Source organism: Colobus angolensis, unplaced genomic scaffold (assembly GCF_000951035.1).
Source record: "Colobus angolensis palliatus isolate OR3802 unplaced genomic scaffold, Cang.pa_1.0 Scaffold7, whole genome shotgun sequence".
Taxonomy (NCBI): domain Eukaryota; kingdom Metazoa; phylum Chordata; class Mammalia; order Primates; family Cercopithecidae; genus Colobus; species Colobus angolensis.
In genome coordinates, this window is record NW_012120709.1 from 947,681 (window position 1) to 962,593 (window position 14,913).

General features: G+C 41.8%; 1 protein-coding gene across 3 annotated transcripts in view; it reads left to right on the plus strand.

Annotated features, from left to right (window-relative positions):
- The window catches only part of AMOTL1 (angiomotin like 1), a 171,581-nt gene that overhangs the window by 135,308 nt on the left and 21,360 nt on the right, over positions 1-14,913 (plus strand). For all 3 annotated transcript variants that reach the window (XM_011926574.1, XM_011926575.1, XM_011926576.1), the window contains 2 exons: positions 9,994-10,139; positions 13,787-13,936. In XM_011926574.1, the coding sequence (XP_011781964.1) occupies positions 9,994-10,139; positions 13,787-13,936 (296 nt within the window). The remainder of the gene's footprint in view (positions 1-9,993; positions 10,140-13,786; positions 13,937-14,913) is intronic.

Consider the following 14,913-nt stretch of genomic DNA (forward strand, 5'->3'; position numbering starts at 1 on the left):
AAGAAAAAAGAAAAGAAAAGAGAAAAGAAAAGAGAAAGAAAGAAAGAAAGAAGAGAAAGCAAGCCAGCTTTCTCAAAATGTCTGTGAAATCAAACTTTATTCTCTGGATGATAAAAATTTAAAAATATGCAGAATACAACGAGTAACTCTGTGGTGTGGTTTCTTACAATTAGTTTTCAAAACTATTTTTAGTTCATGAATTATAGTGAGAGCCTACAGCTGTATCTTAATGGATTCAGAGAACTTTTGAGGGGACAAAGTGTTTGTTTTAAGTCCAGAAAATTTGGTCTTAGACCATTAAAAATAAGCTTGCATCTGTTACTAATTTTCTTTTTGCTTACAAAGACTGGTTTGGTAGAAAGAAGGGGGAAAAAAAGGAATCTATTCAAAGCAAGTTGCAAAAATGACAGTGGGAGGGGTTGCAGAAGTTAAAAGAAGGGAGAGAATATAATTGTAGACAACACATTTCTTTATCCCTGATCAGTCCTAGCATAAACAACTTTTTCCACCAGATTTAATGATTTCCCCAGCATAACTTCTATCTTTGGGGCAAGCTTTGGTTAAGCCATATCTGCCATTCAGAGGGGCCACTTAAACACACACACACACACACACACACACACACACACACATTGTAATAATGCCTTAGTTAAAACAAATATAAGTGTATACATGTTATATACATATTATATATACCTATATTTGTTTTATACCTAAATTGACTTTAATTAAGACATTATTTACATCCAATAAAATTTACACATTTAAGTGTCCTGTTTCTTGAAATGTAACAAGAAGCACAATCAAGGTACATGATTTGTATCGCTAGTATGGCTTCTCCTCACCTCTGTAAGCCAGCTGCTGCTCCCCACCAGAAGATGTCTGCTTCTGTTCACATTTTAACACCTTCTGACCATTATTCTTTATATTATGGCCAGGTTTTATGGTTGTTTTCTGCACAGGAACCAAATCGTCTAGGAGGGTCTTAGTTTGTTACATCTGCAATTAGAAGTGTCAGTTTTTTATATTAAGAAAAGAGAAGGCAAGGCCAGGCGTGGTGGCTCACACCTGTAATCCCAGCACTTTGGGAGGTTGAGGCTGATTACTTGAGGTCAGGAGTTCGAGACCAGCCTAGCCAACACCATGAAACCCCATATCTACTAGAAATACAAAAATTAGCTGGGCATGGTGGCACGCACCTGTAATCCCAGTTATTCTGGAGGCTGGGGCAAGAGAATTGCTTGAGCCCAGAAAGCAGACGTTGCACTGAGCCGAGATGCCACCACTGCACTCCAGCCTGGGCCACAGGGCCAGACTGTGTCTCAAAAAAAGAAAGAAAGAAAAAAGAAGGCAAAAAAGCACTTTTCTTCAGTGGTGGTTACCAAAAGTTTAAGTCTTCAGGTTTGATTTAAAATGGAATTACGAGTATGTGTATAGTCAAAACCAAGAGCCCTGTACATCCTATATTTATGTGGCATTATTATTGTCTAGTTTGTTGTTATGCTGTCAGCAGTGCTGTCGAAGTAGCAGTACATTTTTATTTCAGGTAAAACAAAATAAAGTGAAAGGTTGAACAGTACTTTTGGAAGCTGAGCTGGATGAATGGGTGTCTCCTCAGTCAAGCAAGTTTGTAAACTGCATATGTAATAAGCTTATGTAATAAAAAAACTTGTGAATTATACCTACATGTGTAAGCACAATTTCCAGAAGTAAAATGCAATGTGAAGAATGACTAGATCAGAGAAAATTGTATTTAAGAGAACTTTTACAGGTAGAGAGTCAAATAAATATTTTACCAAATCGTACTTGAGATATCTTACTTTTGATGCTTTAAACTCACTGTGGGTTCTGGATAAGAGCAATAGATAAATTATATAAAATAACAAAAATTTTATAACTATGTTAACACAAAAATGTATTGTTTTCCTATATTAGACCAATAGAAGAGTCTGTGGTTAGGCTTTGTTGCTTTCCAGTAACAAATATTTGAAAACTGTTTTGAAGACTCCATTAGAATTTGATTATATACCAGTAGCATCCTCTTATTCAATAAACTGTTGCCTAAACTTCTATTTCTTCACATATAAGACACATCAGTTATCTTAGATCTTTAAAGTCCTACAAAGATAGAAGGGTTTCGACGCACTGTGAAGACAGCTCAGTCACTATGAAGAGGTCCAGTAGGAAAAATGAGACAGACACATGTCAGTCACTGGACCTGGAGTGCAAGGCAGAATGTGGCAAGGACCTGTTAGAGAACCACACTCAAAAGAACTCCCACCTCAAAAAAAAAGTGGGTTGGGGGAGAAGACTGTAGCCTTTAGGGTGGGCCTTGAAAATAATTAACAGTTTAGAAGAATTTTGCTGTACAGCACTATGTCAACAGGGACATTGCTATTCTTTTACATTTAGGCAACAGAGTTTGAATAAATCCATTGCACTTTAGGCTTTACCTCATTTTCCCATATTATCCATCTCTCCAGAAGATTTCTTCCCCACATGTTAACAGCAGCCATTTCCACAAATCTTTATCTCTTTTGTAATGACTAAACTAGTAGCTTTCAAACTCAGAACTCTCGTTCAGATAGTGTGGAAGCGTAATAGGTAAAATGCAAGACAGCTGAAGAAATTTCTGGCTGAGATGTATTCATCTTCAGAATTCCTCTCCTTCCCACTTGGCCACAGCATCTCTTCTCTTCCTTCCCTCCCTTCCCTCTCCCTCTCCCAGGGCTCTGCAGAACAGTTTGGTTTGAATTCCTCTTCTTAACTTTCCTTATTACAGAACTCATTTAGAAACACTCCACTCTCTCCGCCATTTAAAACCAGCCCTCGCTGGAGCGTTCCTGTTTGTGAATAGACCCACTTACACACTCAACTTGCAGCCTATATATCCAGCCGCCTGGCAGAACCCTGATAATCTGCACCAGAGCTCAGGGACAGCAGAAAGCTGAAGACCCTTTCCCCAAATAACAAGGCTCCTTACCCAAGAAACCATCAGCAATTTTAAAAAGATAACAAAAAATCAAACCAGCAGCTTCTAAGGTCAACGTTGTATCATATTACTTTTCTGTTTGTGAATTCATGTGTGGCTTTAAAAAGTAGATCGTGTGTCATGTTGTTTTGCATCAAATAAGCCTCATGTGAATAGATCACTCGTATGTGTTTGCAAACAGTGCTCTTTTTGGATTCTATTTTTTGAGTCTCTTTCTAGGTTCATCAGTTTGACTCAAACTGGGGTGAGGAGGTGGGGGCAGATGTTAAGAAGGGGCCCCTGAGTGTGGAGTATCTTTGAGGCAGAAGGAACCTAAATAGTTTTGTAGACAGTAAGGTAAATGAAATATCTTCCTATTGTCTTTCCATGCCCACAACCTCAGAAAAAAACAAATTACCTTTGGTATCAACAAGGACTTTCTAGTAAATCTGACCCTTCAATTACTCTATAAATTGTAGCTGTCCCTTGAAGTAGAATCCTCTCCAACATCTGTTTAGTATTATCAGATATGGTGCCTGGCACCTTGGAGCTGAGGGATCACTGAGGAAGAAGAAATGGAGGAGAAACATTAGGGAGGGATAATATGGCAGATAATTATTTGGACATCTTTTCATAAGAGGATTTCATTTCAGCAGCATTGTGGAGAAGTTTCTAGTTAACAGAATTGATGCCCTTGGTGTTGATCAGCACTGGACTAGCTGGGCAGATAGCAGGAAACTTGTCTGTTTCATAGAGCATTCCAGGTTATGGAAGCATTGGCCTCTTCACACAGGTTCATTCTCTGAGTCAATTGCCAGTGCTGGACTTGGGGCTCTGGCATGGTACATAGAGGGCCTGGACACTGTTGTACATGGCTCCCCTCAGTCTCCCTACTCAGCCTCTCCTTTGTGGCTTCTTCTCTGGTAATGCCCTTTAAGCTGTCTTCACTCAGAGACTCCCAGAGACTGTACCTCTAAAATCAGTCATTGGCATTTCTCAGGTTCATTGTTGTGCCTGCCTCCTCCTCCTTTAACTCTGTCACCACCACCACCTCTTCCCACATCCAAGAACCTTCCTCGAGAAGTGCCAGAGAGGTACCTGACTCTCGAGAAGCAGGTGCCAAAATGGGCTACTTATGTATCATTATGGGGACATTTGGAATTTGGAGCTTGAACAGAATTAGCTTGGCCTATTTTTATGCCTTCATACCCTTCTCTCTCTCTCCTCTCTCGTCTCTTTCTCTCTCTCTGAGAGATCCAACCCCTCCCCCAACCCAGTTGGTTAACAATCAAACCTTGATTCCAGCTGAAAAAGGAACAGAATACTGTCTTAGTTCATTTTCTGCTGCTGTAACAGAATACCACAGACTGGGTAATTTACAAACAATAGAAGTTTATTTGATTCGTAGTTCAGGAGGCTGGCAAGTCCAAGAGCATGGTGCTGGCACCTGGTGAGGGCCTTGTGCTGCATTATTGCATGGCCAAAGGGCAGAAGGCAGAAGTGATCCCATGAGACAGAATCAAGCAGAACTCATTTTTTAAATGAGTAGCCTATTCCCACAATAACCAACCTGCTCCTACAGTAACAGCATTAATTAATTCATGAGGGCTGAACCCTTATGGCCTAATCATCTCTTAAAGGCCCCACCTCTTAATACTGTTACAATGGGGATTAAGTTTCTAACACATGAAATTTGGGGGACCATATTCAAACCATAGCAAACACCTATCTTTTACTTACCAAGCACTCCAGTGACTTAGACACTCCTTGAATAGCAGGCAGTAGCTAGACTCCTCTATCTCTCCAGTTACATGGGGTAGGGAAAAACTTCTCAAAAATTCATTGTATCAGAAAGCCACAGAAATGAATTCCTATGTAGGAAGTGCTGGCTTACAGGTTTGCTGTCCTCAGAAGCCCCAGCCGTAAGTGGGAGCACTGAATTTGAAGCTGTAGCACAGCACATAGAGCCCTGACCTTATACACACATCCACCCTCAGTATTTCCTAACAGAAGTGGCTAAGACGGTAGAACAGGGTCTTCTGTCCCACGGTTCGGCTGGCAGTTAGGCTTAGTGCTCAGATAGTAATCACAGAAACAGTTTCAGCAGGGTGTCCACTTGGAACCTTACCCAGAACTGACAAAAAAGAAGGGTAAGACAGAAAGGGGACATCTTTGAATTATTGGGCCTATTTCTTTCTACCAGTTATGTTCTTTCCTCAAGCAAGAGAGACACAAATGGGACCACCATTCAACATTGTACAAGTGTCATAGCTTGTTTTGCTTCAGTTTTCTATTTGTCAAATGGGGCTTATGGGAGGATTATATGTTTTAAAGCTCTTGGAACAGTGACTGGGACATGGTAAGTCCCCAGGAATGTATGTTAGCTCTTGTTGTGATTTATCAAGTATTAGTATTATGTGCCAAGTCCTGTGGTAGGCATTTTACTGATACTTATTTTAATCCTCACCTGCAGTTCTGCAAAATAGATCTTGTGAGTTTCATCTGAGGAGATGGAGTCTCAGAGAGGTAAAGTCATGTGTCCGAGGTGAGCTGCTATGTGAAGGTGCCAAAATCAAACCAGGTCGGTCTGGCCACAAAGCCTGTGCCATCGCTGTGCTTAAGAGTAAACAGTGTATGAGCAGACATCCTTCTATGTAAATGGGACGAGAGCCATCAAGCTAAACAGCTCCCTATGCCACACAGTTCAGGGTAATTAATATCCACTGAGTAAACAGACCATTCTGGGCAAGAATTCCCTTGTGTCAACTTGCCTGTTCTAGGAATTCTCAGTATATATATTGGAGCCCTACCAAAAATTCATCACGAGACTTGTCTTTCCTGAGATCCATCCGAAGAGGCTTAGCTAATAAACTGAAGGACCTTCTTATGAGGTGGTTTCACTGTGGGACTCTCCCTTGTTATCTCCCGAAGGATGACTCCTTTGAGTGAGTCTGATACGCTTCATGGTCCCCATGTCTCCAAGAGTTGGGGAGCATAGCTAGCCCACCTTGTAGGCTGACTGCCTTGAAACCCCATCTTCCTCATTCCCTGCTGTGGGTTAGTTGTCCTTCCTGTGTTCTCACAGCACCCTGTGCCTGCATCTGTTAGAGCACCTTGTCACATTGCCTTTGCCCACGTCTTTGCATCTTTTCCCACCAGATCAGGTACAGAATGCTATATCCTACTCACCTCAGAGCCCCAGAATTTATCATACTTCCTGTAACAACAATAATAACCACAGTGTTATCAAAGTTGACATTCATTGGGAACCTACTGTATGCCTTTTGAAATAGGTACTACTGTGATGCTTACTTTAAAGGCAAAGAAGCTGAAGCACAAAGAGGTTTGTTTACTACCTGAGTCACAGAACCATAAGTGGAAGAGCTGGGTGTGAACCCAGGCAGTTTGATTCTAGACCCATGCTTTTAACCAGTACTCTGCCTCTGTGTAGTAGATGCTTCATTAGTTAATATTTGTAAATGGATACACATGTGAATGTAATTGCTATGTTTTCAGAGATATATGACCTGTGACATAACTTAAATCTGTGCAAAAATAAGCTATGTTGTAATGGAGCTCTTCTATCCCTATGCATGCTTGGAGAGGAGGAGCAGTACAGGGCCGTGTTTGTGAACACACATTAGATATAAATGCAACTTCTATTTCTGCCATTGATGATCATCACCTCTGTGGGCAAATTACTTACCCTTTTTTTAGTGGCATTTTCCTCAGCTGGAAAATAAGAATTATGTTGCCTACCTCCTACAGAAAACTTAGAATAAAGAAACTACTATAAGTAACCATTCCTGGAACACGGCACTTATTCAACAAACATGGGAAGATATTGTTATTACTATTGTCATGAACACTGTTTTTAAAACTTTATAATTGACAACACTACTGCCTATCAGTGGACAAGGAGTTCTTAACCAGTATGAGTGATACGAAGTGATGATGCTGGAGCTTTAAGTCTAAAGTCACCAAATTCAGGACAGAGATGTTTGACCCATGAATTTCAGAGGTCTGCAAAACACTCCAGAAACGAATGTAGCTTTTGTCCAATCTCCACATCTTTGTCTGTAGTGTACACTGTGGGGTTTAGGGAGCCTGGACAGAGGAAGGAACCAGAGGTATCCATGGTCAGTACCAGGCATCTGATGTGTAGCAGCTTGTAAGTGAGCAGTGGGTTCGAAGGTTGAGTGGACAACTGTATAACAAAGGCTGTTAGGAGATCACGAGGATACTGAATACCTAACAGCTAACAGGAGGTGTGATTTATTGTTCAGTGGACTCTGAACTTGGCACATAATAAAGACTCATTCATTCATTCAACAATATTTTTGAGCCAGGCGCTCTTATTGGCCCAGGGAATCGATAATAACTAAAACAAAGTCCTGAGTACTCGGGTCCCTTTATACTTTATAAGCATCACCTTCATCAACAGCATCATCATAACAACACTGTGATGTAGATGTTACCATTGCCATTTGATAGATGAGGGAGCTGAGGTACAGAGAGGTTAAATACCTCACCTGAGGCCTCATAATTATAAAGTAGTGAGCCTAGGATTTGAATCCAGGTCTTTCTCATGCTAAAATCCTTTCTTTAGCTACACTATGATACTGCTTATCAAGCAAATAGCAAACGCTGAGATCATGTATGTGTATGGCAGGGGGGTGTTGGAGGGGTTGGATGTTTGTTGACTCGGGACTATCTAAATAGCTATCACTGTGATATAACAATAAATAATAGTCATCACTGATCTACAGAACATGAGAAACTTTGGTTGTGGCTTCTGTTCTTGAGTTCAGACTATCATTTTACTGCTTCTTGTCAACATCAGTGTATACTTGGTGGCCCTCAACAAAGAGAAGAATGTTTATGCTTAGGTTGATAACCAGGTAGAAGCTGTGAGATCCTGGGGTTCATTTCCAGGATGCCTGCTTAGTAATACCTGAGTGCCCTCCAGAGCTTGGACAAGGCCAGCAGGCACTATGACCACTGAGATGTTGTCCAAACCTAGGATTAGGTGGTCAAATATCAGTGACTTTGCACAGAAAGAGTGAGGTGCTTTGGTCCCTTCAGGGCTGTGGATGGGGGTGGGTAGCACTAGTGGGCTGCCACCAACCCCTTTGTTTAGGTCTCTCACATGCCTGTTTTCCACGGATTGGGAAGGAAGTTTTAAAGGTACCATTTCAAATGCCGCAGAAAGGGAGAAGGGGCAGTGTAGAGGGTCACTGCAGTGGGGCATAAAGAACCCAGAAATAATGCTGTGCTCTGAGTCGGGATCGTGGTGGCCTCATCTTGTTTTCAGGGGATGCCATTGCTTCTAGGAAGCACAGCCACCGCTTAGCTTTACAAGTCAGCTCCTTCAGTCTGTCGATTCAGAAGCTGTTCCATTGCCCTCTGATTCCGTCGACATAATTCGACGATGCAAGGGTTGTGCAGTCAAGAAGGAAGGACATTGTACTGGGACATCAGGAAAACCAGATTCTGGCCCTGGCTCTGTCCCCACTGGCTGGGAGACCCTGGACAAGTGCCTTTGCTCCTCAGGGCTTTCCTCTTCTCAGCAATGAAGCAAAAGAGGGAGAACTGGATGTTGATGTGTCCTGTGATCCTTTCTGGCTCTAAAGTTGTGAGTTTATCTAATATTTGCAGCCTTACAGTGTCATTTTAATTTCCATGCCCTGTATTTAAAACCACATTTTTCTGCCCTGTTAGTGTGCTGCATTCTTTCTATTGCTTCAGAACACATAGTGCTGGTCCTTAATGTCTGATAAGTATTTGTTAAATTAACGAATGCATATAGGCGGAAATGTGAATGCGTGCAAACACTGTTAACTACTGATTAACCACTGGTGTCACTTCCAGACTTGGGTTCTCTATGGTTCAGTGTGGGTTGCTAGGAGGATTGAGATAGCCAGTATGGAACATTGCAATGGTGTGGGCACACAGAAATCCATTTCTAACTACCATTGTTGCTGCTACTATTGTAATTCTAGGCCTCATTTTCTATAAATACGGAATAGTATGCGTACGGTTTTGTAACTACCTGTTTTCAATAAGGAGACTTTTTTTCATGTCACTGGTGTTCTCTTATTTAATTTTAATGGCTGCATCCTGTCAGAGGGTTTCTAGAAGTTTATTTGGCCAATCTCTTATGTATTGTTTGTTCAAGTTTTTCCATATTATAAGCAACGTATCTAGATAGTCTTATTTTTAAAAAACAACATATTGCTTTTGCAACATGAAAAGTATTTTCAATAAGAAATGCTCATCCTGTGACACTATCGACTCTGCCTGCTTAAGCTAAAACAGTAGAGAAGTCTGTATAGGATGATGGGTAACTAAGAGCGCACCAGCCTTGGCTTCCTACATGCAAAGAGAGGCAGTGATCACCATCATTACATTATCATTGAATGAGAGAAAAGCAGTTTTCCTAAATTTAAAGCCTTGTCCCTTTCCCCTTTTCAGCAGAAAAAGGATAAATTGTGGGTCCAGGTCATATGAGAAGAGGATCTACCCGGAGATTGGAGGCCTGAGCTTGATGCTCCCCTCTGCTGTCTAACCTCAGGCAAAGAGCTTACCTCTCTGTGGACTTGGTTTATTTTTCTGTGAATGAGAATGTTAATATTATTATTAATATTACCCACTCTTTCATCACAGATTTGGAAAATGGAAGCAGGGAAGGTTGTAAGCGTAAAATGTAATAGTAGATACAAGATTAATTTGAAGTATGAAAGTCAGTGTTGTAGAGAAGTGCGTTATCGAGAATATGGGGTCACTGGTTCTTTGTGTACTGTTCACAAGTGTGGCCTGGAATGTATCTAGCGTTGACAGTGGTTTTTGAGAAAACCATTACCTTCCATACCACCACTGTTAAAAGGGAGCAGAAACAGCAATTCAGGCCTCCGCTATTTGCATGCTTTTTATTTTTAATCCTTGCCAGATGTAGACTGGCCATGAGCCCAGAGGGTGAGCAATTTCTGATAGAGGTAGTTTTGTTCTTGTTTCCCTTCTAGACAAAGAATTCTTGAAGGAAAAGGAGAAATTAGAAATGGAGTTAGCAGCAGTGCGGACTGCAAGTGAGGACCATCGGAGACACATTGAGATCCTGGACCAGGCTTTGAGCAATGCCCAGGCCAGGGTCATCAAGCTGGAAGAGGAGGTGAGACCAGGCTGTGGGGATTTGGTGGGGAAGAGGGGAAGCAGAGCCCAGAAGGCTTCCACTTTCTTTTCCTAACCCAACTACCTTAACCAGCGCCAGTTCCAAGGAGTTAAGAAAGGGGAGGAATATGGGAAACTTCTCAGATAAAAGTGAATAAAAACAGAGTCTATCCTTTCTAGAGCCAGGCAAAGTCTGAAAAGCACAGGGGAATCCCATCAGCAAAGCACTCACACTCGGTGTGAAGCCCAGCCTACAGCCCATCAGTTGACATGTGTCCTACTCAGGCATCATGCATTGCATTTAGTAGTTTCTGATGAAATCAACCCTTTAGCTTGAGCATTATGAGGTAGCCTTTTCCTCAACCTGACTGAGGAATTAAAATGACCATTTCTGAGGTCCAAGCTAAGGAATCCAGGCTATAGATGAAGAAGAAGAAAAGGAGCAGAGGCCTAGCCAGGCAGCCAGGGGCCTGCTGCCCTGCACCTTCCAGCACCCTGCGGTGGTGGCGTCAGGTGCCTCTGTGTTACACAGGCTTACCTGAGCAGGCTTACTAAGCACTTACAAAAGTGCTTAGCTTGTTGCTGGACACAGAGGAAACAGTATTGTTACTAACCCAACTGTTGTTGAATTAAAAAAACTCTCTCTTCAGAAAACCTCCCCCAATGCTAAGTAACACGGATGTTTCATCAAATTTCAAACAGAAGGATAAAGCAGCTGAAGTGGAGTAAACGAGGGTCTTGCCCTTTGGAAGCCTTTAAAACCCCATAAGTCTTGCATAGAAACTACCATTTTAATACTAGCATAAGGATCCGGGGCGGCAGCCCCCATGGTATCTTCCATGTTGCCACTAAGGAACATGTCAAATATGAAAACACTTGCCACAGAAAGTGACCTCAACCCCTTAAAGACAGGAGGTCTGTTATGCTTAAGGGAAGCTGGGGCTTCTCATTATTGTCATTACTGAAATGACATCTCTATCTCCATGAGTGGAGCTAAGGAAAATGGTGGTTTTTAAAATCTTTTAGTTTCAATATTTCTATTAAAGTAAGAGTTCATTGTGAGCTTCTTGAAGACAAGTTATAACAACCAATATAGGTCTTTTTTATCATTATACTTATGTGAAATCTTTAGTTGGTTGAATGTAGCCTCCCCAGAATGTCTCATAGGTCTGCTTCCAGCATCACACCTTTCTAATTAGAGTTTCCTTCAATGGTCTTCATTCAGTTCAGATACTGAGAGCCTACTCTAATTTTCTATGATGGGTAAGAGTGAACTCTAGAGCAGACAGCTGTAAATGAGAGTCCTGGCTGTATGACCTGTCAGCTGTGTGACCTTAAGCAAGTCACATAACCTTGGAGACTTCTCATCTCTAATGGAGATAATAAAGGACTTTACCTCCTCTTCCTGTTGTTATTTGGAGGATTAAATGAGATACTACATATAAAGCACAATGCTTGGCATGGTAGTGTTCCAACAGTGTTGACTGATGTAGTTACTGTTATTAATCATCCTCATCAGGATATATGCCTTGCTAGAATTAAGGTTGATACAAAGGTGAAGGAGACAGATTCCTGCCTTCAAACTTCTTGCAATTGCTAAGGATAATATTTATTCATTTAGCAAATACTTACTGGGTGCCTACTAAATGCTGAGTGCTATTCCAGGCATTGGGTACGCCCTGTTCACTCTGCCCAGCGGGGACCAAAATAGGCAAATCTCTTGGTGCTTATAGTCTAGTGGCTACACATTCAGAGAAGTATATTCAATGGAAGTTATGGTAAGTGGTGTATGAATCACACACACAAAATATTTTGTCAGAGTAGGCTGCAGGAACCTTCACTTAGTAGGTCTTCAGAAGCCAGGGGAATTGAGCAATCAAAATCACAAGGAATGAAAGGGCCAGATAAAAATTGATCCTAAAAACAGATGTAAAAAAGTCTGTAAAGTTGCTCTCTCCTCCTTGAAAGGTCAAAGCATCTCCATTTTATTCCAGTGACTTCAGCTAGGACAGGATATAGGTATAACTCACAGCAGTGCTGCCTGCTGAGTCAGAAAGCTCACCTAGCAGCTAAATCACTAGCATGTTCCAACTTGCCAGTGTCATCATTGAACTCAAGATTGAATACACCCAGGTGCAGAATGACAGGAAATAGCATCTGGTGTCTTCTCACCCAGGACCAAATCAAGTCGATGCCTAAGCCTGATTTTTGGCACTAGCCAGTTCTCAGAATGCTGTCAGTATGCCCAGGATTTATGAACATGGGCCAAACCCCTAATTGGAAGAAAACAAAGTATGAGAGTAAGAGTTGGAAGTTGTTGGTCATAATTCTAAATCCATACCTGATGTGACATTTCCATAAATTATTTTAACCTTAATTTCCATCTCCTCAGTTATTGTGTTGTTGAATATTCACTATGCACTTCCCATCTCTTCAGGGCTGCCAACTAATCTATAAAGGACTCTGAAATCTTTAGGACAAAGTTACTCCATAGATATCTATAATAAGAAATTTTTTTTTATTCACACATACATAAATGGGTACACATATATATATATACATATATACCTAATTTCTCTATTGTAAATGGAATTTATGCTTATTACAGAAAACTTGAAAAAATGTAGAAAAGAATAAAGAAGTAATTGCCATTCTGTCATATAGATAAGCATGCTTAATGCTGTAAGTATTTCGGTCCTGCCTTTTTTTCATGGATAGATAGACATCATTATGATAATGTTGTATATAATTTTTGATTCTGGATTTTTCACTTGACATTGTAGAATGAGCATTTCTTCATGATATCAAAAACACTTTTTTTAGTTCTATTTATTTTATGTTATTTTTAATTTTACGTTAAGTTCCAGAATACAAGTGCAGAACGTGTAGATTTGTTACATAGGTACACATGTGCCATGGTGGTTTGCTGTACCTGTCAACCCATCATCCAGGTTGTAAGCCTCACATGCATTAGCTATTTGTCCTAATCCTCTCCCTCCCCTCACCCCTACCCCCAACTTGCCCTGGTGTGTTTTGTTACCTCCCTGTGCCTATGTGTTCTCATTGTTCAGCTCCCTCTTACAAGGGAGAACGTGCGATGTTTTGTTTTCTGTTCCTGTGTTAGTTTGCTGAGAATGATGGCTTCCAGCTTCATCCATGTCCCTGCAAAGGACATGATCTCATTCCTTTTTATGGCTGCATAGTATTCCATGGTGTATATGTGCCACAATTTCTTCATCCAGTCTATCATTGATGGGCATTTGGGTTGTTCCCATGTCTTCACTATTGTAAATAGTGCTGCAATAAACATACGTGCAAAAACTCTTTACCTCACTTCCAGTGCCTGAAAATGCAGTAATTATTAAGCAATAAACAAGTATTGAGCTCAAAGCTGCACAAATTACCAAAAGCAGGTACCCCAGTAGGGTCTTCAATTTCATACATCCTAGCCATTGTAGGTATAACTGGCAGCCTATGTGTAAATCTTTTCTGTTCCAGTGCACTTGAAGGATAGGAGTAGAGAGGTGGGAGGTACCTGCACCTGTAGTTTAAATAGGATCTCCAGGTAATCTGACCCTACCTCCTCCACCCCAGCTTTGAGAATCAGTGGTCTAAATTCTGTGCTCTTTTTTGCTCTTCTCCACTCAGTTACGAGAGAAGCAAGCATATGTTGAGAAAGTCGAGAAGTTGCAGCAGGCCCTGACCCAGCTGCAGTCTGCATGTGAGAAGCGAGAGCAGATGGAGCGGAGACTGCGGACTTGGCTGGAGAGAGAGCTGGATGCACTGAGAACCCAGCAGGTAAGGAACTGGGCAAGACTGGTGAAAGAATTAGATGTGTTCACTCAGCAAATGTATGGAACATCTACCATGGACCAGATGCTGCGCCTTGCTCCCAGGATTCAGAGGGAAACAAGAACTCCCTGTCCTCAGTGAACCCATACAACGACCAGGAGAGAAGGCGAGCAGTCCACTTACTGGAGTGACAGATGTCTTCACAGAGAGAAAGTGGTCACCAGCTTGGGGCTAGGGAGAGGGGAATGCAGCATTAGATGACTTCAGAGAGGAGGACATTTGAGCTGGACATTGAAAGATGAGTTTGTTGGGTATTTGAAGGCAAGAACATCATAGGTAGTGGGAGAATATGGTAAAGGACAGGGCCATGAAACGACATGGCAGGTCCAGGGCAGCAGGGTGCAGGTAGCTAGGGGAGAATGCCCAGTGCAGTGGCTGGAGAGGAGACATTTGGTCAAGCTGAGAGACTGGGCTTTTTTCCTATAGTCAACAGAGTACCAACAACTGGGAGGTTTTTAAGCTGGAGAGAAATATGGTGCAAGAGATCGGGGAGAGAGCCCTCTGATGTCAGAGGACCATCCAGAGGGTGGATGTTAAAAGTCACAGAGGCCAGCCTGAAGGTTGTTGGTGCAGCATAGGGTGTAGTGACAGTGAGAACTTGTGGAGGAGTTGAAGGGAAGAGCCAATAAGAGGTGACATGAGTAGCACATGATGATCAGTGAGTTTTCAGAGGTAAAGGAGAGGAAGGGATGTAGGACCATCCCTAGAAAATAATATTGGCCATAAGCTCCTATTCCTGCTGCCTGTCCTTCTCTGTAACTCAGCTATGAGTTAGCACAGAATGAAAAGCCCAGCCTGGAGTTCACCTGCACCACAGCAAGCAGGAAGAAGACTGGTCAAAGCTCCTGGCCCCAGACAAGCCTGTCCACCATCACCCAGCATGATGAGCAGAGGCCTTTATGCAGCTGGTGAAGGGTGTGCTC